Here is a 25,923-nt window from a genome sequence, read left to right on the forward strand (position 1 = left end):
TTTTGACACGTTCGATCAGTCACAGCACCTTCTCCATATGCTGCACAAATCTTTTTTTGTAATTCAGTTGCGTTTTTACCTTTCCTGAAATAATAAAGCGTCATGTGCCGAAAATGTTGCTTTTTTCTTCCATCTTCAATATCAAAATGGCTACACAAAAATTCACCAAATTTGATGTCTTTTTTAAATGTGTGCTGATATGACAGCTATCACATACAGTCTAACCAAATTGTTTTGAATGAAGTTAAAGACAACTAAGTGCTACTAGAGCCATCTTGTGGAAAAAACGAACGAACCTTTTGGCCAACCCAATAGTAATAGTCAGTAGTTATCAGGGACTATGTGCCAGGCACTGTGCTTTGTGACTCCTATTATTAAACCTTTAGAATAACCTTATGAAACAAGAACTATTATTGTGTATCCTCAAATGTAAGGGAAAGTACTTTCCTTAAAATTAACCCTCAGAAAAGAGGGCCTCCCCTTATGTTTGAGTCCTTACAAAGACTGTCCCATTGTGGGGTTACTCTATTTTAAACCACAAAGTAGTTTAAGCAATCGTCCCAGTATTATGAAAATGCCTGTGGCGGGCTTCCCTGGTGGCGCAGTGGTTGAGAGTCCGCCTGCCGATGCAGGGGACACGGGTTCGTGCCCCGGTCTGGGAAGAACCCACATGCCGCGGAGCGGCTGGGCCCGTGGGCCATGGCCGCTGAGCCTGCGTGTCCGGAGCCTGTGCTCCGCAACGGGAGAGGCCACAACAGTGAGAGGCCCGCGTACCACAAAAAAAAAAAAAAAAAAAGAAAGAAAATGCCTGTGGCTTGGGACGCTTGATATTCAGGACTTTGTGATACTCTTTCCATTTTATATAGATGAGAAAACTGAGACTTACCCAAGGTCATACAGCTAATAAGTGGTACAGCCAGAATTCAAACCCAGGCATAAAATCTTACTCCCATCTCCTCATTTTTAATCCACCTCAGATTCTTTCTTTTACCTTTAAAAAAGTTTCAGTCTAGGAAGTTTCATCCAGGATGTTTTCTTTCCTTCTTGTTGAGGTTTCATTCTAAGAGCAGAGAAGATCAGAAGATGGGTATGCATCGAGTCTGGAGTCATGCTTTTATGGATAGCACTAGGAAGGTCTAGTTCACCTTCTAAGCCAAGGTGTCATGGGATTCTCTCTGCTTCATCCTTGCCAGATCACCCTGCTTCCCTTTGCTTTGATGGGAAGCTCATTGCTTCCTGAGTCAGTCTCTTACCTTGGCTCTGGTTGTAGGAGTTCTTCCTCATACTGAGCTGAAATCATTTGTCTTGGAATTTTCAGTCTGACAGAAAAGAGATCAAAATGTACGTGGCTTTGTCTCTTACTGTCTTCCCTTCCTCCCCTCCCCTTCTTCTTCCCTTTCCAATAAATGTTTTATTTTAGAATAGCTTTAGATTTATAGAAAACTTGCCAAGATAATACAGAGAATTTCTGTATACCCCTCACCCTACTGTTAAAATCTTACACTATTGTGTATCCTCAATCATTTGTCAAAACTAAGAAACCAACATGGTACATTATTATTAATTATAAACTCCAGACTTCAGTCTGATTTCACTAGTTTTTCTCTTAATGTCCTTTGTGTGTTCCAGGATCCCATCCAGGATATCACATTACATTTAGTCATTATGTTTCCTTAGTCTCATCTGGTGTGTGATAGTTTTTCATTTTTTCCTTATTTTTCATGACCTTGACGGTTTTGAGGGAGTGCTGGTCAGGCATTTTGTAGAATGTCCCTCAATTAGGATTTATCCGATGTTTTTGTCATGGGGTTATGGGCTTGGGAGAAGAATACTGCAAAAGTAAAGTGCCAATCTCATCACATCATATTTGGGACAGGTGATATCAATGTGACTTATCACTGGTGATGTGAACCTTGATCCTCTGACTAAGGTAAAGTCACTCCTCCCTCCCCTTTCCATACACAGTTTTTTAAAAGCAAGTCACCATGTTCAGCTCACACTTAAGATGTGGGGCGATTAAGTTCTGTCTCCAGGAGGAGAAGTAGCTTATGTAGGTAAGTTATTTGGAATTCTTCTGTTAAGGAATATTTCTCTTCTCCTACATTAATTAATGCAACCACTTATTCATTACCAGTGTGGAGTGATGCATATTTATTTTATACTTTGGGTTATAATCCATTACTACTACTACTTTAATTATTCTCTTGTGCAAATCATTCCAGCTTTGACCACTGGGAGATCTCCCAGTTGTCTCTTGTGTCGTTTTGACATGCCCCCATTTGTTTGTTTTCTAAGGACTTCCTTACTTTCTGGCACTACAAGATATTCCAGGTTCTTCTTGTATTTTCCCCGCCCCATCACTAGAATCAGCCATTTCTCCAAGGATCTCTGGTTCCTATTTTTGGAGAATGATATTAGAAACTAAGATCTGACCACTGGAGTGCTCATTGCTACTGGGATGTAACTACTTCTACATCTTCTCAGTGGACAGAGTTAGGAAATACGTGAATGTATATCAGCCCATGTTACACACATATCTACAATATTTCTGCATCTACATTTCTTTCTATAGGAAGGCTTTTCTTTTTCAAGTATTTATTGTTATATTTTGCTGTGTAGTGAACAGCGAGATTCACTGCCTTCTACCACCAATGGTAATTTTTTAAGATAGGGGGAGAGGAAAGTAAAAATGGAGATCTTAGCGTAACTATGACTTAAGAACTCAGTCACCCTCTAGTCCGATCATGTAATTTTAGAGATGAAGACATCCTAAGAAGTTTACTGAGATCCAAAGAGGTTAAAATACTAGCTAGTGGAACAGTCAAGATTGGAATCTGGCTTTTTGAAACGGAATCTCTTTATTTCCACAATATCTAATGCCTCTTTAAGACTAATCAGTATTCTTGGCTTTGTATTCCGCTCAGTTATTAACTTCTTCGGATGCATTAAGCAGATTAAAGTGTAATTTTAGAAATTGGTGTGCAGAGGTACGAGCTAGCCAATGGAAGTCCTCTGCAGTGTCACTGAGGAGGGATTTTGCTCTCCAGTGACAGATCAACAACTTGAAAATGATGCTCTGATGGCCAGATGTTAGTGAGTGAATCTACTTAAATGACTATGATGATTACCCTGCCCTGTTTTACTTTTTATAACTATCACAAAAAAATGTATATTTTTGCTCTGGGGAGAGAATTACAGGGTTCCTATAGGACAGATACTTGATGTATACACCTGCTTTTTAGAAATGGGATATAAAGCAATGAAAGAATCTGTTTAATGTCATCCAAGGAGTTGGTGATAGAGTAAAAAATAAAAAGCGAAAGCTGCAGCCCGCATGGCCCTTCTTTTAACAGGCCAGCCACACAGCTCCTTTCTTTTAAATTGCTTTCGGGCAGCTTTTAAAGTGAAGAACAAACACTTGAAAGTTCCTCCCAAGAGACTCCTGAGGCTACAGGACAGTCCTAGGATGCCTTCAAACCTTTCAGCCATTTCCTTTGAGAAGTGGGTATGTTTATACTTGATAAACCATGTCTTGTCACCACATAACAGTTAAAATCTCCATTCTGTTCTTTTCCATTTGTACTTTAGTCATTCCATTTTAGTTTTGTTTGGTACATTGTGAACATCCAGGATTTTTAGTTGAAATAAATGGTAACAGCTGTTTCCCATGTACCAAAAAATGTAATTATGAACCTTAACCTTGAGATGATATGTCCAGACTTTCCCAGGTGTGGAAATGACTTGAAAAGCTCATTTTGGGTAGTCGTCCCAATACAGAACCACATTCAGCTGCTTGCCATCAACTTCATTCGGAGAGAGAGAGTTTCTGTAGGTCTTTCTTTATTCCAATACTCCCTTCTTAACACGGCTTTTCCTCTTTAAAATAGTGCAGGGACTTCCCTGATGACGCAGTGGTTAAGAATCCGCCTGCCAATGCAGGGGACGTGGGTTCAATCCCTGGTCCGGGAAGATCCCACATGCCACAGAGCAACGAAGCCCCTGCGCCACGACTACTGAGCCTGTGTTCTAGAGCCCACGAGCCACAACTACTGAGCCCGTGGCCACAACTACTGAAGCCTGTGTGCCCTAGAGTCAGCGTGCCACAACTACTGAGCCCATGTGCTGCAACTACTGAAGCCCATGCACCTAGAGCCTGTGCTCCGCAACAAGAGACGCCACCACAATGAGAAGCCCGTGCACCGCAAGGAAGAGTAGCGCCCGCTCACCACAACTAGAGAAAGCCCGCGCGCAGCAACGAAGACCCAACGCAGCCAAAAATAGATAAATAAATAAACAAACAAACAAATAAATAAAAGACTATGGTCTAAAAAATATAATAGTGCATATTTACTGACATAAACACACCCTTAAGTCCCATCTTTCATTCCTGCTTTATTTTTCTCAGTAGCTCTTACCACCATTTAAAATACTATATGTTTTACTTCCTTAGCTTTAAATTGTCTGTTTTCCCCCATTAGAATGTAAGCTCTGTGATAGCAGAGGATTTGTTTCGTTCACTGCTGTCTTCCCCAGACCCAGAGTAGTACCTGGAACATAGCAGATGCTCAGTGAATGCTTCTGAATGAATAACGTGAAAGTTGTAACTCGTGATCATTTGGCCCCTGATTTTAATATAAATACAAATAGTTGAGTTTTATTTTACAGGGTTATTTTAGATTATAAGTAGAATTAAATCACATTGTTTAAAATGGGGATTTATCTATTCACCAAAAACCTCAGAATTTGTACTAGAAATGTGCATAGTGCATTGGAAGTTATGCAGCTAACTCAGTAATGCAATGCTGTTATCACATGAAAGGAATTTTGAAATTCTCTGCTAAATATCACTCAGGAAATTGGTGGAATATCTAAAAGCACATTTTTTTTAAACTTTAAATGTGAATTATCTTCAGACTAACCCAAAGATATCCTGAAATGTCATTACCCAGTTTGACCAGATTTAGCAGAAATGACTTTTCATTGTTATAAAAAGAAAATCTATTCTGACTAATATTTGCCACCTTAAAGAATATTAAAAGAATATGCTATAAAATCTAAAGTAATTCCTCTGAAGGAATGTCAGCATATAGGTGCTGGCATGTTTTTATTTTTAATCATATTATGTTACAAATATTTTTATTTAAAATTTCTAGCATCTGAACTACGTACACTTTTATTTTTAAAACACATAGCTCTTATTTCTTTAAGCAATATGTAAGATAATAGAAAAGGGTATGCAACTTGACCAGCCATTTTATGAACTAGATCTTTCAAAACAACAGCTCTAATGCCAAATTGCTTGCAGTATTCTCTCCAGGACAAGAAACATACAAATAAAAAGCAATCTAGTCAGTGAACATCACAGACTTGTTTGCAAGCTATCTTTGGGCTGATGTAGTGCATAAATTACATCTGTACAAGACTGACATATGTGCCTATTCCCCCCTTTTATTTCAGAGCATTGGGGAGTCGACAATGTCTGTTGTGTTAAATCAGCTGCTTCCCATGATTAAGCCTTCGAACCAGAGGACTAATGATGACTACAGCCCCGAAGAGCTGCTGGTCCTCCTGATATATATTTATTCTGTCAGTGGAGAGTTCTCAGTGGAAAAAGACCTGGGTGAAGGTGAGGAAAAAGTGAAGAAAGCGTTGGCTCAAGTCTTTTGTGAGGAGTCTGAATTGTCACCTTTGCTGCAAAAAATCACAGGTGAGTGTTTAACAAAAATAGAGGACATAAACATCACTGATACTGAAAACATTTGAAAATAAAGGCATTTGGAAATAGGATGTAACCATCTTCATTGGAGTTGTTCCGAATTTCATGAGGCCTGATGAATGCTAGCCAGCCTTTCGGATTAGAGGTTTTTGTTGTAGGTTTTTTTTTTTTTATTCCAGTTGTGGTAGGGAAATGGCCTTCTAGCTGCTTGTCAGTATTCATATTCTTAGAGCCTAAGCCTTGTTAAAATAGCAAAATATTCACAGGGTGTAATATCTTTAAGGAAAAATAAAATGACGTGCATCCATCCTATTCAAAGGATTTCTGTTGACATATGCTCTTTGAGATTGTCATTTCAAACTTAAAAACAAAAACAAAAAACCTGTTTCCCTAAGATGTTGTACAATGTTATAGGATGAAAATTGCCATTTTCAAGAACAGTTTCATATTTTGACTTCTCATATTTCATCTTGAATCTGAATTAATGGGTACTATCCAAAATAATCCCCAAACATCCCAGTAAAGTAGGCTGTTGATTTGGGGGAAGTACCTAATTAAATATCCTAAAATCTAACCATTTTCACTTCTAGTAAGAACTGTGGTATAACTTGCGGAGATATTCATTTGTGTTGTTTCATATCAAATTCAATATTCTTTATATTTTGTGTAAAGCTTATTGCTAGTAGCGTGGATTGAGCCTGGGCCTGTTTGAGAGTGAGAAGTTATTAAAATTTACATGTAAAACGTAAATACTTTAAAAACATACCAGGTTGCCGTTCATTCATGGATATGTGTGTGTGGGTGCATGTAGACCTCTCCACTGGGGAAGGCTCAGCTGAGGGAGGTTACATATCATCTGACTTTTCCTCCTGTCTCCTGTCCTGCCTCCCTGGGGGGCGGGGCCCAGCTTTCTCAGAAGCGGGCTGTGTCTCTGTCCACCTGAGCATCCCGTGCATGTGTGCTTTCCTTTGTGCCCAATGCTGACCTTTCCTGTGTCTGGTCATGGAAAACGAAACCCTGACAAGGTGGAAACCGAATGAACTTCCCACAGAAATGAAACGTTTCCTTGCCCAGTACAGAACCTGCTTGCCAACTTAAAATCTACCTAAGGAAAACTTGTGGGAGTTGTTCCCATTTCATTAGGGTACAGCACTGAGTGTGATTTCATGTGTGTGTTTGGCTATAAATGAATATTGACTTAGAAAGACTTAATATGGTTTATATACAGCTTAGAACAGTGATTTGATTCAAAGTCAATTTGAACACTAGGAGAGTATAATTGGAAGTTATTCTTAACACACATAATTCCAGAAACAGACAACAAAGATGGTGTGTTCTAACGAGGGTGTTTGGATAGCTTTCTGCAGCGTTAGTGTGTTACTGTATTATTTTGAGAATTGAGGTCAAGCAGTCAGTGTTCATACGATACTCGCTCAAGGTGTTTATTGACCCAGAATTTCATTCTTTATTGGTTTCTCTGTTTTATGATTGCTCAGGATATTGCATTTTCTTGCTTTTAAATGTGATTTCACGTTTAAAAACACTTCTGTACATTCATGTTTATATTAGGAAAATTTGTAAAGTTAGCAGCTGAAGGTAAAAAAAATACGAATTTGTGGAAATTTTAGTGTATCTTTAAATTTTGGAGACATCTTATTTTATAATACAAAGTATATATTCCTACCTAGATTAGCTTTGTTTTTTTTTTTATTTTTTATACATCTTTACTGGAGTATAATTGCTTCACAATACTGTTAGTTTCTGTTGTACAGCAGAGTGAATCAGCCATATGCATACATATATCCCCATATCTCCTCCCTCTTGAGCCTCCCTCCCACCCTCCCTATCCCACCCCTCTAGGTTGTCACAAAGCACTGAGCTGATCTCCCTGTGCTATGCTGCTGCTTCCCACTAGCTATCTGTTTTACATTTGGTAGTGTATATATGTCGATGCTACTCTCACTTCACCCCAGCTTCCCACCCCACCTCTCGTGTCCTCAAGTCCATTCTCTGTGTCTGTATCTTTATTCCTGCCCCTGACAGTAGGTTCATCAGTACCATTTTTTTTAAACTCCATATATATGCATTAGTATACAGTATTTGTTTTTCTCTTTCTGACTTCACTCTGTATGACAGAGTCTAGATCCATCCACCTCACTACAAATAACTCAATTTCGTTTCTTTTTATGGCTGAGTAATATTCCATTGTATATATGTGCCACATCTTCTTTATCCATTCATCTGTTGATGGACATTTAGGTTGCTTCCATGTCCTGGCTATTGTAAATAGTGCTACTGTGAACATTGTGGTACATGTCTCTTTTTGAATTATGGTTTTCTCAGGGTATATACCCAATGGTGGGATTGCTGGGTCATATGGTAGTTGTATTTTTAGTTTTTTAAGGAACCTCCATACTGTTCTCCATAGTGGCTGTATCAGTTTACATTCCCATCAACAGGGCAGGAGGGTTCCCTTTTCACCACACTCTCTCCAGCATTTATTGTTTCTAGATGTTTTGATAATGGCCATTTTGACCAGTTTGAGGTGATACCTCATGGTAGTTTTGATTTGCATTTCTCTAATAATTAGTGATATTGAGCATCTTTTCACATGCCTCTTGGCCATCTGTATGTCTTCTTTGGTGAAATGTCTATTTAGATCTTCTGCCCATTTTTTAATTGTGTTGTTAGTTTTTTTGATATTGAGCTCCATGAGCTGTTTATATATTTTGGAGATTAATCCTTTGTCAGTTGCTTCGTTTGCAAATATTTTCTCCCACTCTGAGGGTTGTCTTTTCGTCTTGTTTATGGTTTCCTTTGCTGTGCAAAAGCTTTTAAGTTTCATTAGGTCCCATTTGTTCATTTTTTGTTTTTATTTTCATTACCCTAGGAGGTGGGTCAAAAAAGATCTTGCTGTGGTTTATATCAAAGAGTGTTTTTCCTACGTTTTCCTCTCAAAGTTTAATAGTGTCCGGTCTTACATTTAGGTCTTTAATCCATTTGGAGCTTATTTTTGTGTATGGTGTTAGGGAGTGTTCTAATTTCATTTTTTACATGTAACTGTCTAGTTTTCCTAGCACCATTTATTGAAGAGGCTGTCTTTTCTCCATTGTATGTTCTTGCCGCCTTTGCCATAAATTAGGTGACCATATGTGTGTGGGTTTGTCTTTGGGCTTTCTATCCTGTACCATTGATGTATATTTCTGTTTTTGTGCCAGTACCACACTGTCTTGATTACTGTAGCTTTGTAGTATAGTCTGAAGTCCAGGAGCTTGATTCCTCCAGCTCTGTTTTTCTTTCTCAAGATTGCTTTGGCTATTTGGGGTCTTTCGTGTTTCCATACAAATTGTGAAATTTTTTGTTCTAATTCTGTGAAGAATGCCCTAGATTAGATTTGGATGTACAGTTCAAACAGGGTGGATAAGATGTGCTACTTAGACTTGACATAAGTCAGCTTGCCAGTGAAACACACATCAACCCTTGTGGCCACCAAAAGGACTTGATTTCTGAAGGTAGATTTTTACTTGGCCAGTATAGACATGCCCCTTATTAAGTATGTTGAAAAGTCACGTGTCCTGAGAAGTAGGGTTTATGTTTACAGTTAGCTGCTGAAGAGAATGTTTAATCTACATCTCAGGATAAGGAGTAATAGGACAGCATTGAGGCAGTGGTGACTCAGTTTTGTAGAATAGGATGGAATACGCAGTATGTACTGGAAGAATTGAATTGTCTTCCAAATGTGCTTAGCCTTTCATGGAACTAGGTTAGTTTGGCTTTTACCATGAACTTGCCCACAGTGTTGCACTTATGTTATTCCAGTTTATAATCTCAGCTTACTTGCTACTGGTTGGCAGAAATTACTTTATGTCTTGTGGACATTTTGTGGTTGATGAGATTTAGTTTAAAAGTACTATTGAAAATAAGCAATCAATATAAGAATTCTACTTTTTATATAATGCTGTAATTTTACTAATCTTAACTGTTGATAGAATCAAGCAATCAATACTTCTTCTGTACTAAAAATTAAGCACGTTATCATCACTCAACTGCTAAGTGATAGAACCAGGATTTGAACCTTCTGGATCTCGAGCCCATGTCTTTAAACATGGAATTCTAAACCTGCCACAGGCTCACTTCCGTAACCACTGCATATTGTATTCTGTAACTTATGCTTGCTTAAACTTATTGTTTTATGCCATGCATTCTCACTTTCTGAACAGTGAATTAATATTTGGTTAATATCATAGATATTACTTGTGCTTTTGAATCTGTCTATAATAGCTACTTATAGGAGTTTCCTCATACCTTCCTATTTTGGTGCATGTATCCTCTTTGTTTCTCCATTGCTATAAAGAAATTAAAATATTATATCTAGTCACTGAAATCTCTTGGTTGTCTAGCTTTCTAAAACAAGAGTAGCAAACTTAAATTCCTTTTATTTCAGTAATACCTCTCGACAATAATTACCCTATATTTAAAATTCATATTTCCTTTTATATGTTAAAAATGTAACTTACTTTTGATAGTTTCTTTCATTTCTCTCTATTCTTCCCTTTTATAGAAAGGGCAATGAGAAATTGTGTTCGGCAAAACAAAGCAAAACTTAAGCATGGTCAACGGCAACGTATTATTTTCTTTTTAATAGGTACTCTTGGGGAGAGTGGTGGGCAAAAACTCTCTTTTCTACTCACACAAAATAACAAGGGTTGGCTCTCAGGTGTCAGGGATGGGAGCTGTAAAAAGAAAATTGGTACGGCCTAAATGTGTCATTTAGTGTTGTGCTTTCTCAGTCTTGCTAAGTTCAAAGAGAGTATCAGTTTCCATATATGTTAGTATTTGCATGGCAGTCACAAGAGAAAACAAACGAAAACCATTTGAACTTTCTTCAGAGTATGAAATCAAAACACTCATTTCAAAGATCTGTGCAAATGTGGACTATCGTCATACAGGGAGCTATGTCAGAAAAAGCATAGGCTTAGAGCAGAAATCCTTGATTCAAAAGTCCTGGCTCTGTCATTTCCTAGCAATATGTGTTAGTGGGCACATTACCATCTCTGAACCTTGATAATAAATATAAGCGCCCTATTGACCACTCATGATTTTCCTGAGAATAAAATGATGTGATGTGTGTGAGCTAATTTTTGATCCATAGAGCGTTGTAATAGGTAATTTTTTTCCCATTGCTGTTATTATTTTGATGGCATCTAGCTGTCATATAGGGCAGTGCTTCCCAGCCTTTTTAACGCTGTTTTGCACACAGGCAGTAAGAATGTTTGCAGAGTCTACTGAGGTAAGTGGACAGGCTGGTGTGGTCGGGGGCAAGCATCAGCAGGGGCTTGATCACTCCAGGCCCTACCCGCCAGACCTGTGAACTGAAGCAGCAGCTTGGCACACCTGTAAACTATTAAGGGCAAATCAGTGCTCTAAGGTATGTTGGTCAGGAGGCTCTGGAATCAGGAAACAAAGAAAAACAAAACTTGCATATGGTTTTTGACACCCACAACTCTTGGAAAACAATTTTTTTGGTAAACAATTTTTATATTACTCATTAACTTATGTCCCTGAATTTTTATAGTGTCTTTAAAGATCAGGTCAATAAGAGCTAGATCTGTTTAGTTAGGTTCAGTGTAATGCTAGGGAATGAAAGATTCAAAATATCTAAGAACTCTATGGTTCAAGAGAGAGGCATGATAATACCACAGAAACTGTAATTTATATTTATTAGATTCTTATTTTACTTCCTGTTGATAATTTGGGATTATCAATTTCTGTATTATATTAGGATTGTACCTGGATATATGTAATGGAAAATTTACAAGATTAGCTTAAATAGTAAATAAAAATAAATAGGGATTTATTTTTTTTCTCAGCAGGAAGTTAAGAGACAGGCAGCAGAACGCACACTCCTTTTGGCTTCCTTCCTTCCTCCCTTTCTTCCTTTTTTTCCTGTCAGTATATTTCATCATCATGGTCATGAGGTGGACACTCCTCTTCCATGTATTGTGTCCCTGCTTTAGGCAAGGAGGGAGGAAGGATGAAAGTAAAAGGAATATACTAGTGGTGTCTGCCCTTTTTTATATTAGGGGAACCATAGCTTTCTGGAAGTCCTACCCAGAAGACTTGTAATCGTTGCCGAGAACTGGGTTTCATGACCACCTCTGGCTACCAGAGAATCTGATGAATATTTTTAACTGGGCACATATTAGTCATGAACAAAGTTAGGGTTCTGTTAAAAGAAAGAAGGTGAGAGTGGGCATTATGTAAGAAACTTGAATTTGCTGCAGTTATTATTATAGGCTTCCCTGACAGAGGAAATTCGAAGGCAATATAATATACTGTGAGATGGAGTGATGCCCCGGGTGCAGTTAAAGTATTAGTTTTCTTTTACAATATATACTGAAAAAACACACTATTGTGTGCTAGTATCATTGGACTTATAGCACAAATATTTTAACCTTATCAGTATTCATTGAACATGTCTATGTATCTGGCATTATTCTCTCTAAGCATAGAAACCCTGGGGGCGGCAGTGGTGGAGTAAAGGCTCTGAGCACAGGATTTGGAGTCAGGTGGGAATATCAGGTAATAGCAGCATTATAATATCTGATAATCCTAGATAATACTATAGTGTTCAAAGTGCTTTTGTAAACAGTATCGCCTTTGATCTGAAAAGAATATGTACGTTTGAACCCATAAACTTATATGCCTAAAATATTATACCCCAAATATCTGAGCTCAAATGAAATATATCTATAATGCTGAGTTCTCTTTAAGACAGTTTACTCATAAATATACTGCTAGTTTTTCAAACATGGTTTGGAGCGGAGAATATAAAATTGTATATAAACTTGGAAATAGGAGAGTTGCAGTTTTCCCTGTGTTTCCATTTTTTCCATGGCAGTTCCCTCCCTAATAAACCTTTTGTCTTTAGGTAAAACCCAGGTACACTTTGGGGAGGTCCCATAGTTGCCTGGGTTTTTGTAATAGGTGTAAAGACTCATAAGGCAGGGCTTCCCTGGTGGCGCAGTGGTTGAGAGTCCGCCTGCCGATGCAGGGGACACGGGTTCATGCCCTGGTCTGGAAAGATCCCACATGCCGCGGAGCGGCTGGGCCCGTGAGCCATGGCCGCTGAGCCTGCGCGTCCAGAGCCTGTGCTCCGCAGTGGGAGAGGCCACAACAGTGAGAGGCCTGCGTACCAAAAAAAAAAAACAAAACTCATAAGGCATATATTATTATGTTTTGTGAATGGAAAGGTTCTCAACAATTATCCAGTTTATTCGTTTTGCACAAGAGAAAATCAGTGCCCCAATAGGTTGACTAATTTGCCTCAAACCACCAACCAATAGCCTATCCAGTGCAAGGATGGAACTCAAGACTGTGTTTTCTGATTCCCAGTCCAGAATTCTTTTTACTAGACCAGTGATTCCCAACCTTTGTCTCATGGATCCCTGGGAAAATCTGGGAGTTAGAACAAAAGGTTCACTCCTGTGTGTGTGCTTTGTGCTTCATCCATATACTCAGTATTACTCTGCACATATAAATATACAAATATTTGTAGATATAATTGTAATTTAAAAAATAGAAATTCATTTAAAGGTATTGCTGAAGCTATAGAATTTTTCCTTTGTATCTTTTAGGTAACAGATACCAAAAACATAATTATAAGATATCCCCACACTTTAAAAATGTTTGAAATCATGAGTTGCAATAGGAGTCTCAAACTCAAATGCTTACAGGGACCAGCAACTAATATAAATAAGTAAAGTAGGTTAGGTTTTGGAAAAACAACAGTGAAAGTACAGTGATAATTAGCAAAAGATAGTTGGTCTTAATAAAGGGGGCAATAGGGAGTGGTGATGACTATGTCAAACTGGAGATCCTCTAATTGTTTCCAGGAGAGCATGAGTCTAATATTGCCAATCTCTCAAGAAATCAGGAATCTGAGGGTTTTTTTTTAATATTCTTAATTAACCAAATTTAAAAAGTTGGCTCATTTTCTAAAACACTGCATGAGTCAAAGAGATTTTATTGAAGGGCAGAATTCAGCCTGTACGCTTCCAGGTTGCCATCTTTATACTAGAGTTTAGTATCTAGTGTACAACCCAGCATACAGGTTGCAATCTTTATAGTAGGTACTGCCTCAGGTATTGATTACAGAGAAAAGCGTTTAAATCTCTAATACTTACTAGAAATCTGAAAGATCTCTAGGCAGATGAAATTAGACACTACAGTTCGGTCAGAAAGCAAAGGAAAGGACCTAGTGACCTCCTTTTTTGACTTTTTTTAACTAAAAGAAAAAAAAATCACATTTGTTTACATTTTAATCTGGCATGAGTTTACCAGTGAAGTAGCATAGGTTTTCCTTCCAAATAGATCCTGTAAAGATACCATATATAAGTGGAAGTAGACTTCCCACAGAACTCTGTCTATTGGGTGGAAAATGCTGGGAAGCAATTTTGGGTTTAATATTAGGAAGACAACTTAGGAAAATAAAGCCAGCCAGCAAGTCTGACTCACCCCCATGAGAAGAGCTTCCCAGCACAGGGAACTGACACTGAGACTTGTGTCAGTAGGAATTTTACTAAGACATTTTAGGACTTTAAAATATTACGGTGTGAAAAGTCAGTTCTGTGGAAGGGATGGTGCATAAGTTCTCCTCAAATTCTGGGAAGACGGTATTTTTCTAGCTAGATCCATAGTTGTGCTTCCTTTGCTATGTAATTCTCAAAACTTTGGCATAAAACAATGGCAGGATTCCTGTTATTCTAACTGGAATAATCTGAACTTCACATTGATTGGGATAAAATGTATAAATTACCTTCATGATGCACCATGATTTTTAAAATCATCTTTAACTTTTTTAAAGTTTTGATTTTAAGGGATCTTATTTCCTAAGTTTTTTCTTCTCTATTCCTTCCCACTTGTCTTTTGCCCTGTTTAAGATCAACCATGGATAATAAATGAGGAAAGGCAGGTCCAGTTTGGAAAGCAGTGTTCTTAGGGACACTGAAGGTTAGAATAGTCTAGTGAGCTCTGAACCAATATCCGCTTGCATTCCTGTGAAAATCTAACAGAGGACTTCGAATGAGAAGGAGCTGAGAATTTATTTTCAATGGCTTGTGGAAGGCAGCTTATGGTACTTTCAGGTCTGCTTTCCAGTGGAAAGCATATATATCTACTCTTATCTCCTTAGTAAGACAAAGCCACATTCTACAACCAAGAGTACAAATCTATTTGCAATGATTTTTTTTTTCTTTTTTTTTTTTTCTTTTTTTGCTGTACGCGGGCCTCTCACTGTTGTGGCCTCTCCCGTTGCGGAGCACAGGCTCCGGACGCGCAGGCTCAGCGGCCATGGCTCACGGGCCCAGCCGCTCCGCGGCATGTGGGATCTTCCCGGGCCGGGGCACGAACCCGCGTCCCCTGCATCGGCAGGCGGACCCCCAACCACTGCGCCACCAGGGAAGCCCGCAATGATTTATTTTTGACAGCTTTCCTCTTTTGAAAAAGTTCAGGTAAACATAGACCATATAAAATCATTATTGCTATTTATGGCTGCCACTTTATTATGAAAACTTTCAGCTCCATCAACACAAGGCATAGACGTTTTGTTTATTATGTTAGTAGAGCTATGTCTTTCAACCAAAGCATTTTTCATCATTGGTCAAGTACTTTCCCAGCGTGTAGAAAGTCAGTCTTCTTTGTAAAATATAAAGCACTTCCCAACAGAGAATTGTAAAAGGTGAGGAACTAACGAGAATTTCTCCTCCTGTGCTTCCTTTACTCTGTCACCTCTGCGTTCTTTCCTCCTCTCACAGCTTTCCCTCAGTAATTCATCAGATATGCATTTCTGCAGATTTCTGCTCCTAGGGGCACTATTTCAATTGAAAAATAGCTTTCAAGATTTCAGAAATCTTTCCCTTGCAAAGTTGTTCCTTGGACCTTGAGGACTGCCAGTGACAAAGGGTGTTGCTGTGGTAACTAGAAGGGTGATCCTAAAAGTTCATTGCCAGCCTTCATGTTATCCACACTTGAATGAAAACTTCAGTTCATTACAGTAGGTGACAGTGTACAAAACCATGACTGCAGAATCCACTCACTCAGATGAAAGAGGGCTTCAGGATGCAGGAGGAAATTCATTTCAGCAAAGATTCTGCCTCACCTCTTGGTTCTAGTTTATGGATTCTCAGTTATTGTGGCATTCCAGTATTAGACTTTTCATTAAGGGATATACCTTCATTTCTAGTGTTTCAGATTTCTTGTTTCAGGGCTGTCAAAACAAAACAAAACAAAAGCTTTAAAGACTGTTGTTTTCTATTATGGTTTGTAACACTGTTTGGTATAATAGGGTCTATTTTTCCTCTTGATTTCTAAGATTTCTGCTGGAAACTCTAATGAAAAACATATGTCTGCCCTAAATCACTCCCATGAGAAATGTTGGAACTGTTACATTTAGTTTTACTGTCCAACATATTAAAATAGTTAACCACAGCACATATTACAAAACAGCTATATCAAGTGAAGTTTACAATGTTTAGTTCATATTTAAAATATATCACAAGCTGTGTATAAAAACATTTAGAGCTGCCTATTAAGGTAGCTAACCAGTTATGTAATTTTGCAAAAATATTAAGAGATCACTACAAATTACTTTCTCAAGTACTTAATTTTCCATACCAGCTCATAAAAACAGTCATTCTTAACTAAGACACTGGAACGTATCTTCTTGCAGTGGTATTTATAGATGCACAAATGCAGAGACAGACTGTCCATATCGTTAATTTTTATGTCTGCACATGATGCCAATAGTAATAATTGTGTGTGTGACAGAGAGATTAATACTTGCTGATTCTTATTAACTGCACATTAGACTATAAATTTCTCAGTCATGAAAGAGAACAAATGGAATGCATGGAATACAGGGTAATTTTCTTAAACACATAGCTCTGGATCAAATAGGAGTGATTGGGTGGTATGGTTGAAAAGAGCACAGACGGGAAGGGGCCTGATGTTTATTCCTAAATATGCCCATAGGTGTGTAACCTGAAAGTAAGTCACTTAGCTTCCTTTAGACTCAGGATCCTCATCATAAAATTAGAGTTTTATTAGGTGAATCTAAGGTCTCTTCTTTCACTACCATTCTATGGTTCTAGCTTCTTTTGCTTTTTATTTTTATTGGAATCAATGTACTCCCTTCCCTACCTCTAAATCAGCTCCTCCTCAATACCATTCTATCTTTTCCATGCTATCACTGTCATCTCAGGAGGGAAGCAATGGACTCATTGACTCAACCTCAGCTCCTAGAGAGCAGCCCAGCTCTGTTTCCTTTGAGATGCTGTTTACAGCTCTCCAAAAATGCTCCCTGTTCTTCTATGGCCTTCCCTCTAAAATCCCTGACTCCACGCCTGCCCACCCATTTATCCTGCCTGCTGATACCAGGTTAACATTCTTAAATTTAATTTTCTATTTTAATATCTCTAAAGTTTTTCCTCCACTATTACAGTCATACGTTCTCCTTGTAGAAAATTTGGAAATGTCAAGAACAGTGTAGAAGAAGCCACATACAATTTTATTGAATATTGATGAAAAGCAGATACTTGCCATTTGTTTTCATCTTTTGTGAATTGCCGGCTCATGGTCTTTTCCTTTTTTCCTACTGATTATTAATTTTATTCTTAATGATTTTGGATCAGAGCATTTGTATTATTAAGGTTATTAATCTTAGTCGTATATTTTGCTAGCATGTCTTCCTAGCTGGTATTTGCTGTTCATATTTGCTTATATGGCAAGTCTGGAGACAGAGCTATATTTAGGAATTTTCGGGGAGGGGCTCCAACAGTGTGATTGGGGCTCTCTGCATCTTTTAAGCTTTTCATCCTTCTAAGTATTGACCTCATTCTTTTCTATCACAGCTGCCTCTGTGTGACCTCTCTCCCTCCCAGACATTCCTGGCTTATGTCATTCCAGAATAGCAACTCAGGAAAAGAGAGAGCTTTTTTTCTTCCAGGGGTTGTAGATCAATCCTAGGAAACGAAGCTGACTGTCACTGTTACTGATCCACTCACTGTTGCCAGGGGAATGGGGCTCTCTTTGGCCAAGCTGAGTCCTGTGTTCATAGCTGTGTCGGGAGTGAGCAGGAGGGAGGTCGGGGCAGGGATTTGCAGAAATGGGCGGTGGGCTGTGATCGACAGTCCAGCACTGCCATTTAACATAGGGTCTGGAGTAATTCCACAGAGGAAGGGATACTGATGTACAAAAGCTAGATATGTCCACCATGAGAACATTCACTAATAAACCAGTTTTATTTCTTTATATTTAAAAAATACATCTTGGGCTTCCCTGGTGGCGCAGTGGTTGAGAGTCCGCCTGCCGATGCAGGGGACACAGGTTCGTGCCCCGGTCTGGGAAGATCCCACATGCCGCGGAGCGGCTGGGCCCGTGAGCCATGGCCGCTGAGCCTGCGCGTCCGGAGCCTGTGCTCCGCAACGGGAGAGGCCACAACAGTGAGAGGCCCATGTACCGCAAAAAAAAAGTTTTAAATAAATAAATAATACATCTTATCTTCTCCCTCTTGGGTTTTGTATTTTGCCTGTAAATGGATAAAGATGTCATTGGCACCAGAATAATTGCTTCAAGAGTAGGTATTTGTATGCCTAAAAATAATTGTCTGAATTTTCACTAATGTTTTAAAAAACAGCATCAGAACAACTGTGGACTAAGGGAATTCTTAGAACTCAAGCTGCTTTCACCATGCAATTGCCCCTCAACACTCGAGTAGCAGTAATTATGCCTGTCATGCATGGCTGTGTAATTATATATAATTCTTTGAATATAAGAATTAGAAGGACAGAGATTGTCATCTGGATGAATTTTAGAGGTCCATTCATATTTATGTGTTCCTTAAAATATTTATAATCGGATTTTCTTCCCTGATGACAGCCATATACTTGTTCACTGTAGTATAGTTGGAAGATCTTTTGCTCTTTAATAAACACAGAATAAAATTTAAAATTACCTATGAACCCACTACCCAGAGAAATCTACTGTTAGTATTTTGATATGTATTTGGTGATCTGTTTATTGGTAAGTGGAAATTGAGATCCCATATATGCGTCCCAAGTGAATATAGCAGGTGAGATTTTGTTTTAAATGTGTTTTTTAGTTTATCCGTTAAGGTCAGAGTGCCTAGGATAAATAGGGCCCCAGGTATAATGTCACATACGGTTTCTGAAACTAACATTGGAAAGATGGTTGTTGAGAATGTTGGTTCTGAATCCATGTCCCAAGTTCTAAGAGACATTATCCCTCAAAAGTCAGATTACCCTTAATCAGAACATAAAGGAGAATACTCTGAGCCAAAAAGGAGGTCCATTAGGACCTTGGGTAGGAGGAAAAACACTTAGGTACAAGTAGTTCAGCCTAGAATTGTGGCAAAAGAAAATTAAAGAGAGACACAACAGGCTCTAGGCTCTGACTTATAATTTTATTATGTGAGAAGAGAAGATTAATATTTTAAAAACCAGGAGGAGAACATATGTATACAACCATGGTGATACTCATTTGTATTTTGAAATTTAGTTGTAAATGTAACCAAGAACGTAATTCCCATAGAAGCCTGACTCTTTTCTGCCTTCGGGTGTTGCCTGTTTCTTCTGTGCTTAGCACCTGGACTGAATTGGTCCCAAAAGGAATGGTAATTTTCCCTGAAGTGTTTATGAAATGAAGCCCCCTTCTGCTTTTTTTCCCTTTCATTTTAAACACAAGACATATGCCTGCACCTATTCGTCAAGCTCTTGAGTTGTTGCCAACCTGACAGAGAGCCATCTGGAAAAGGAAACTGTTAGGGTGCAATGTTCATTAATAATTTACATTTTCCAACATGTAAAATGCTTAATTCTAGATGCTGTGGTTTTGTCCAAACTATACTCTAAAATAATTGGACTCTTTATTTCCTTATTTTTATTGTGGTGGTTAAGAACAACAGTTAAATCTGATCTGTTTTTTTCATACGGTGAGGTAGGATTGGGAGTTTCTTTTCTGTAGAAATCACCACCTTGCAAAGAATTTAATCTTTGGCTAAAAAAGGTTTCTTCATAGTTAAAATGTAGTTGGATACTTCCTCACTGGGAACGCACACCCTTTCTGTCAAAGTGTAGAAACAATGCACCATGTAAACAATAACACTTCAGTTATAATTTACAGTATTCAGGGCATCTCTTTGATGTACAAGAAGTGAAGCACATGTTTTCATCTATCAGAAAAGCAGAACGCTTTACATTTCGTTCCCAGAAACAGATATCAAGACACCGATTTTTTTCTGTGATTGTATCTTTGTTATTATTTTTATACTTTAATCTCTTGTTTCCCATCCCCCTTCTCCCTTCCTTCCTCCTAATCTCACACTTCTGTGAGAGAACTCATAAAACTGGTCACCTTGGGAGTTTGCACACTGTATTCTTGATTATTTCAAGTTGTTCTTGAGAATGCAGAAGCCCAGACAAAATGACATCATCCAGGATGAGTACAGCCTTTTAGTTTGGAAATGGGTATTTAATGGCTTTTGATTATAGAGTGATTGTAGCATTTCAGAGCAACAGCCCTTCCAGATATTCGGCTGGAAGTGTTGACGCTGTTATATGTCAGGGCCGCTATACCCAGAGTTTAGAATAGAACAAAACCACCAGGGTGTATTTGTTGCAACTTCTTGGTAGGGTATGTGCAAATTACAATCAAAATATCAGATCTCTAATTACTTCCTTATTGCTTTTGTCTTTGCAGTTCTTTCTTGAGCCAATTTATGCCTTATCATTTTTTAAAATACAGATTCAACATGTGAAAGATCCGGGGAAAAGTTCTGGGAACATAGATTTGTTGGCTTTTTGATGGGCCTTTTTAAGGACATGGCTCTTGTTTTCCAATTTGGCAGTGAAAAATAATCAGTGTTTTGCTTAAAATAATGGAAGAGCAAAAATGAACATGATCAGGCTGAAAAAATATCTGGGTCATTACTCTCCAGGGTATAGGGAGGAGCTAAAAATGGTTACCAAATACTGTGCTACACCCACAGCGTCCTCTGTGTCTGGACCAAAGGCACACACCCCCTGCACTGGACTTCTCAGAGCAGTAGAATGTCATTTTTCCATGATCAGCTTCTCACTCTGGAGGCTTTTCATCCTTTTGTACCCTTTGTTCCAGCCACAGGCTTTTTAGTTCCTTAAATACATTACATTCCCTCCAACTAACTCTCCACCCTAGTCCAATTAACCCATTCAGAGCTCAGCTCAGGCCACATGGCCTAGGCTCAGCCTCCTCTGCCCCTCCTTACTAGCTCAGCACCCTCCGCCCTCATCATGTGTCTAGTGAACAGTTCATTATATATTTTTGTGATAATTTGATTAGTGTCTGCCTCCCCCCCGGACCCCCCACCGGCCCCAGACCATAAACTCCATCAGTTTTGTTCACCATTGTATCTCAAGTACCGAGTATGCTTGGGGGCACATGGAAGGCCCTTCATAAGTACAGTATTTATTGAATGAAGGAGGGAATAAGAAAGCAGCTCTGGCTCAGCTCCAGTGCTTCATCTGACACTGCAATGCTACAGATATGTTGCAGCTTTACCAGAGGAACTCTGCTTTGGAGAACAGAAAGGTTGGTTGAAGAAGAGAATGGAATATCAAAAGGAAGCCATGCCCTATCGATGAGAGTTTGGAAATCCCATTGTTTGCAATATAGTTAAGAAAATATTTCATGCCGTGAAAACAAATGGTATCAGCCATTAATGGAACTGTTATTTTGTGCTTTAATATTTTTATCCTACCAGATTTTAAATTCTGGAGGTTTTTGGTTAAATTTGCTGTTTCCCCATTTCCCCTTATTTTTTTTCATCTTTATTACTTTGCCCTTCTTCTCTTTCATCCCCTCATCTTGTTTCCTTGCCTGCTAGTGAGCCTGCCGTTCAGCCATACCTGGAGTGCAAAACATTTTTTAACTTAACTTTTAGATCCTCTGACAATTCTTTTCCAACCTGAATATAACAAGGAAGAAACCAGCCCCAGAATGTCTGGGGAAGCTCTTTGGCCTGTGGACAGAACCACAGGGGCAGGAGAGCTTCCTCTCAAGATGGTGATTCTTGGGAATCCGACTGTCTCATCCATGCAGCTTATAACTGTAGTTAGGTGGGCTGATCATTTGTCTCGCACTGTAAGGGCCTTCAACGGACCAATTCCATGAAGGAAAGTAAATGTCACGTATAAACCATGATTTGAAAACCAGTGTCATATAATCTAATACAATCAGACTTTTTATTTTTTAAATCCGCGATTCTTTCTCCTTCCTTCCTTCCTTACTTCTTTCTTTTCAGCCAGTTTTTATGAAGGGACAACATGCCTCTAAGGTGGTGCTAAGTACAAGAGGTGCAATATAAACAGGGTGGGCAAAGTGTGTGTTGTCAGGGGGTGACTTTTAAGGGGAGAGGGTCTTCAGTGCCACAGATGTCCCTGTGTTCTAGCTTAATCTCTCCAGTTTTCCCTCAACCCCCTCAGCACGATTCCCTTCCCTTTATCCTTAATGCCTGTCAGTAGTATCCAGCTATAGCCTCCTAACTAATGTTTCTTAGCAAATCTTTCCTCAGCCAGCTTCTGTAGTCCTTTCCGGCTGCTCTCCCAAACCTTCCCCCCTCCCAGCCTGGATAGAACCATTTCTCCAGAAATGTTTTCTAAAATAACTTTTTTTTTTTTTGCACCACATCTGCTGCTCCCACCCTTCTACTGCCCACCTCCACACCTAATAATCAGGCCCTAAACCATGGGAGTTCAGTCATGAAATTAGCATTCCTAAATTACAGCATTCTGTTCAGTATTCATTGATTTAAAAAAAAGACTTAGAGGATGTAATGTTTAATATAAAGTGGAGGAGGGTTTTTGCTCCCAGCCCCATGTATCTGTTGCCTGCTTATGTGTAACCTGAGGCCCCATCGTCAGGCATGTGTGCCCATTCATAGAAACAGGAGCATGCATCCTGGCTTCAGAGTTTTGCTTCTCAAGGCGGGAGCTGACTAGCCTGAGCACGTTTTGCTTTTCATACATATAGAAGAATATGTGATAATTTTTTGTTGCTACAGTGAATAGGAAAATTGCAAAATGCTAGTGAAGGAGAATGAGAAAAACTTTAGATCCAGGTATATAGTATGTTTAAGAACCCTTAAGTTTTCTCTCCTCAGGATTTAAATAATTTTATTTTCATCTCTACAATAAAGTATTTTCTAAATTGTGCTATATTTTAATACCATTTCCTGTGCATAAAATACATTCCCTGCCTCCCATTCTTACCTGTAAAACTCCTACCTGTTCTTTAGATGCAACTCAAATATCATTGCCTTTCTCATTCCTTCTCTAATCATCCCAGCCCGAAGTGACCCCATGCCTCAGTATTGATTTGTGACAGTCCTAGGGCACTTACATTTATGTTGCCTCATGTGCTTGATAGTGGCACATGTGTGTTCTTCCTACCTGGTGATCTTGGACAAGTTACTTATTCTCTCTTTACCTCCACTAGTCCATCTTTAAAATGGACGTATAATAGTACCTATCACATTGGATTGCTGTATATAACACTTAACAGTATACCGCTACTATTGTTTGTTTTCTCTTCTGTTACCTTAAGCTCCTTGAGGGCAGCGACTGTTTATTATTCACCTTTGTATTCTCAGCTCCCATTTTAAAATTGTGGTTCTGCATGAAGGAAGAAGTAAAGGCCGGGTTATAATATTTTCATAATGCTCTTCACTTTTCTCTATTCCTAGACTTGGTTCAAATGGAATGGAGGCTAGACTGGCCTTTGGGGTCTAGAACTGGTTCTGAGATGTTATGCTGTGAAAGGAATATTTGATAATGAGTGCTATTTTCTGTAAAATATTGCTTTATAAATCTCTGTTTGCTGTATTGCAGAAACTTTTTCTTCTATTCCTGTTAAACCAAACACTGTAAACAGTATATCTTCTTCTTGGGAGTAAATCTAGATATTCTTCTCCTCCAAAGTTACTTTGCTCATCTAGAAATTGACTCTCACATTTTTCTTTCACACATACATATTTGGAACTTAAAAATTGTCTTTTAACTTTGTAAGAAAAGGAAATTTAACCCCATGTGTAGTTGAGATGAACTTTCTTCTTATACTTCCTTTCTCTGAAGAAAGTCTTATACGTTGGGGTATAATCACCTGAACCTCAGCTTTCATTGGTCCAACTATGTGGATTTGGGTTACCAGACACCAATGCATTTACCTGTTTGAGAAGAAGGGCACTGATAGAGTTGGTCTTTCTCCTTCTCAAATGCTTGGTTCCATGTTCCTAGCATGCCAGTCAGCACTAATAAGAATTAATATTTATTGTACACCAGAAATGTCTAGACATGGCCCCAGAACCATCTTGTGGGGTGATCTAGCTCACTGAACTCAGAGTCTGAATGATACAGTGAGATGTCAGCCCTCTAGTAGGACAGAGCCCTACCCCAGCAGTACTCTACTCCAACAGGCTTATCACCGGAGCACACAGAGCCTTTGTTCTCTGGTTCCCTGGGATGGGAATTCTTAGACTGTTGTTACCACAGATGTGCCTGTGAAGATCCATTTGGATTCTTCTCTAGAGTGGTTTCCAAGTACTGTTCTGCAGACCAGCTATATCAGCATCACTGGAGAGAGTTGTTCACCATACAGCTTCATAGGTCCTATCCGAGCCCTACTCTGTCAGGGAGTTGAGGGGCTAGGTCTGGGGATCTGTCTGGAGTTGGAGCAGTGTGTTCTATCTGGAGCCCCCTGGATCAGGCATGGGAAAGGGCTTTCCCTTGAGCCATCACCCCACTGGAGATATCTGGGACCTCACCCTCTCTTCCAGGGCACTTAAACAAAGGTCCCAGGTTACTGAACGGGGTGGGCGTTGTCAACTTGGAGTAGGTCAGCTGGCAGAGTCTCAGGTATCAGCGAGCATCTTACAGGCACTCAACTGGTGACTTGCTGGCCATGTCTGTCAGTGCCCGTCACACAGCTATTAAGTGAAGGAGCTAGAATTCAAACCTAGTCCTGTCTGGGGCCAGTACCAGAGTTCTTTGTCTCTGTGCCATGTTGCCTACTAATTCCGGACTGAGTGGCTCCGGTCACTCCTTCCTACCTATCTACTCTGTTTATTTCTCCTTGTTTATTGTGACACAGCTGTTCCATTTGGTGGCTGAAGTTCTTGCCAGGACAGTGTTTATGCTTGGACTCTTCCTTTCCTTTTGTGGTGAGTGAGCTGGAGCTTGTCAGCAGGTCAGGGTTCAGAAGTCAGGGTCCAGGAGTTTTTTTCCCTTTAGGTTTTTTTTACTTGGCACCAAAGTGAGTGAGTCTTGGGAAGTTATTCCTTAGGTGATCCCGTTACTTCAGAAGCTGGTTTAAATGGATAATAGGAGGTGATGATGGCAGCTGAAATATTTAAAGCAACAACACATTTTGGAAAAGAAGACAAGAAAAATGAGAGCAATCCTGGTAGCTGCTTATGTTAGTATTCTTGATTAATGTCTGCTTTTCAAAAAATCAAATCACTAATGCATCTTCAGTCACCGCACCAGTCCTAACCAGTTAGTTGTGTTTATGTAATATTAAACAGCACACAGGCAGGGCTGGCTGAAATGTCACTTTCGTCCACGGAGGGAGTCAAGATTACATACCTTGCTGCTTCTCCAGACCTTGTCTCTGCGGCGTGCGCTTCTGAGTGTGACCGGGTCACAGCACAGCACTGAGGCAGCTCTGCCCGTGATTCAGAGTCGCTGCTTTTGTGGACTTGGAAGGGCCCCCGAGGAACTGCCCATGACAGCCTTCTCCCAAGCCAGCCTGCCTCTTTCCTTCTGCACCTCAGAAGCAAATTGGATTGCAGGCTCGTATCCAGCAAGCCTCAGCTGTTCTGTGGCCCTGTTGTGTTTGGCCTCCTCCGTGTTTGTGAAACCTTCAGTTGGAAGCCAAACTAGAATAGAGCAGCTTCAGATAAATAGCTGGGGGTTTTGGGTTTTGTTTTGTTTTTCTTTTCTGGTTTCTCTTTGAAAAATGTGAAGAATGGCAGGAATTGGTTGGGGCTGAGTCGTGGCTGCTTCTTAGAAGGGCCTGTGCTCTCCAGCCGGCCCAAGCATCTGTCCCTTGCTTCCTTCTCTTGTAGTAGCTGCGGGTCCCCAGCTGCAGGGCAGTTT

The 25,923-nt window shown here is 39.4% G+C and overlaps 1 protein-coding gene and 1 long non-coding RNA gene across 3 annotated transcripts in view; one reads left to right on the forward strand and one right to left on the reverse strand.

The window, feature by feature from the left end:
• The window catches only part of SCFD2 (sec1 family domain containing 2), a 396,683-nt gene that overhangs the window by 161,145 nt on the left and 209,615 nt on the right, over window positions 1-25,923 (forward strand). The window contains exon 5 of the mRNA XM_060148195.1: window positions 5,458-5,707. Within this exon, the coding sequence (XP_060004178.1) occupies window positions 5,458-5,707 (250 nt within the window). The remainder of the gene's footprint in view (window positions 1-5,457; window positions 5,708-25,923) is intronic.
• On the reverse strand, window positions 1,014-25,913 carry LOC132519845 (uncharacterized). 2 transcript variants are annotated; one of them, XR_009540318.1, is made up of 6 exons: window positions 25,411-25,913; window positions 23,994-25,165; window positions 23,369-23,442; window positions 15,814-15,983; window positions 1,254-1,319; window positions 1,014-1,060 (listed from the first exon to the last, which is right to left on the reverse strand). It is a non-coding gene; the product is annotated as an uncharacterized LOC132519845 (long non-coding RNA). The 2 variants fall into 2 exon arrangements; XR_009540317.1 differs by lacking the exons at window positions 1,014-1,060; window positions 1,254-1,319 and having other exon boundaries at window positions 15,277-15,983.

Source organism: Lagenorhynchus albirostris, chromosome 4 (assembly GCF_949774975.1).
Source record: "Lagenorhynchus albirostris chromosome 4, mLagAlb1.1, whole genome shotgun sequence".
Taxonomy (NCBI): domain Eukaryota; kingdom Metazoa; phylum Chordata; class Mammalia; order Artiodactyla; family Delphinidae; genus Lagenorhynchus; species Lagenorhynchus albirostris.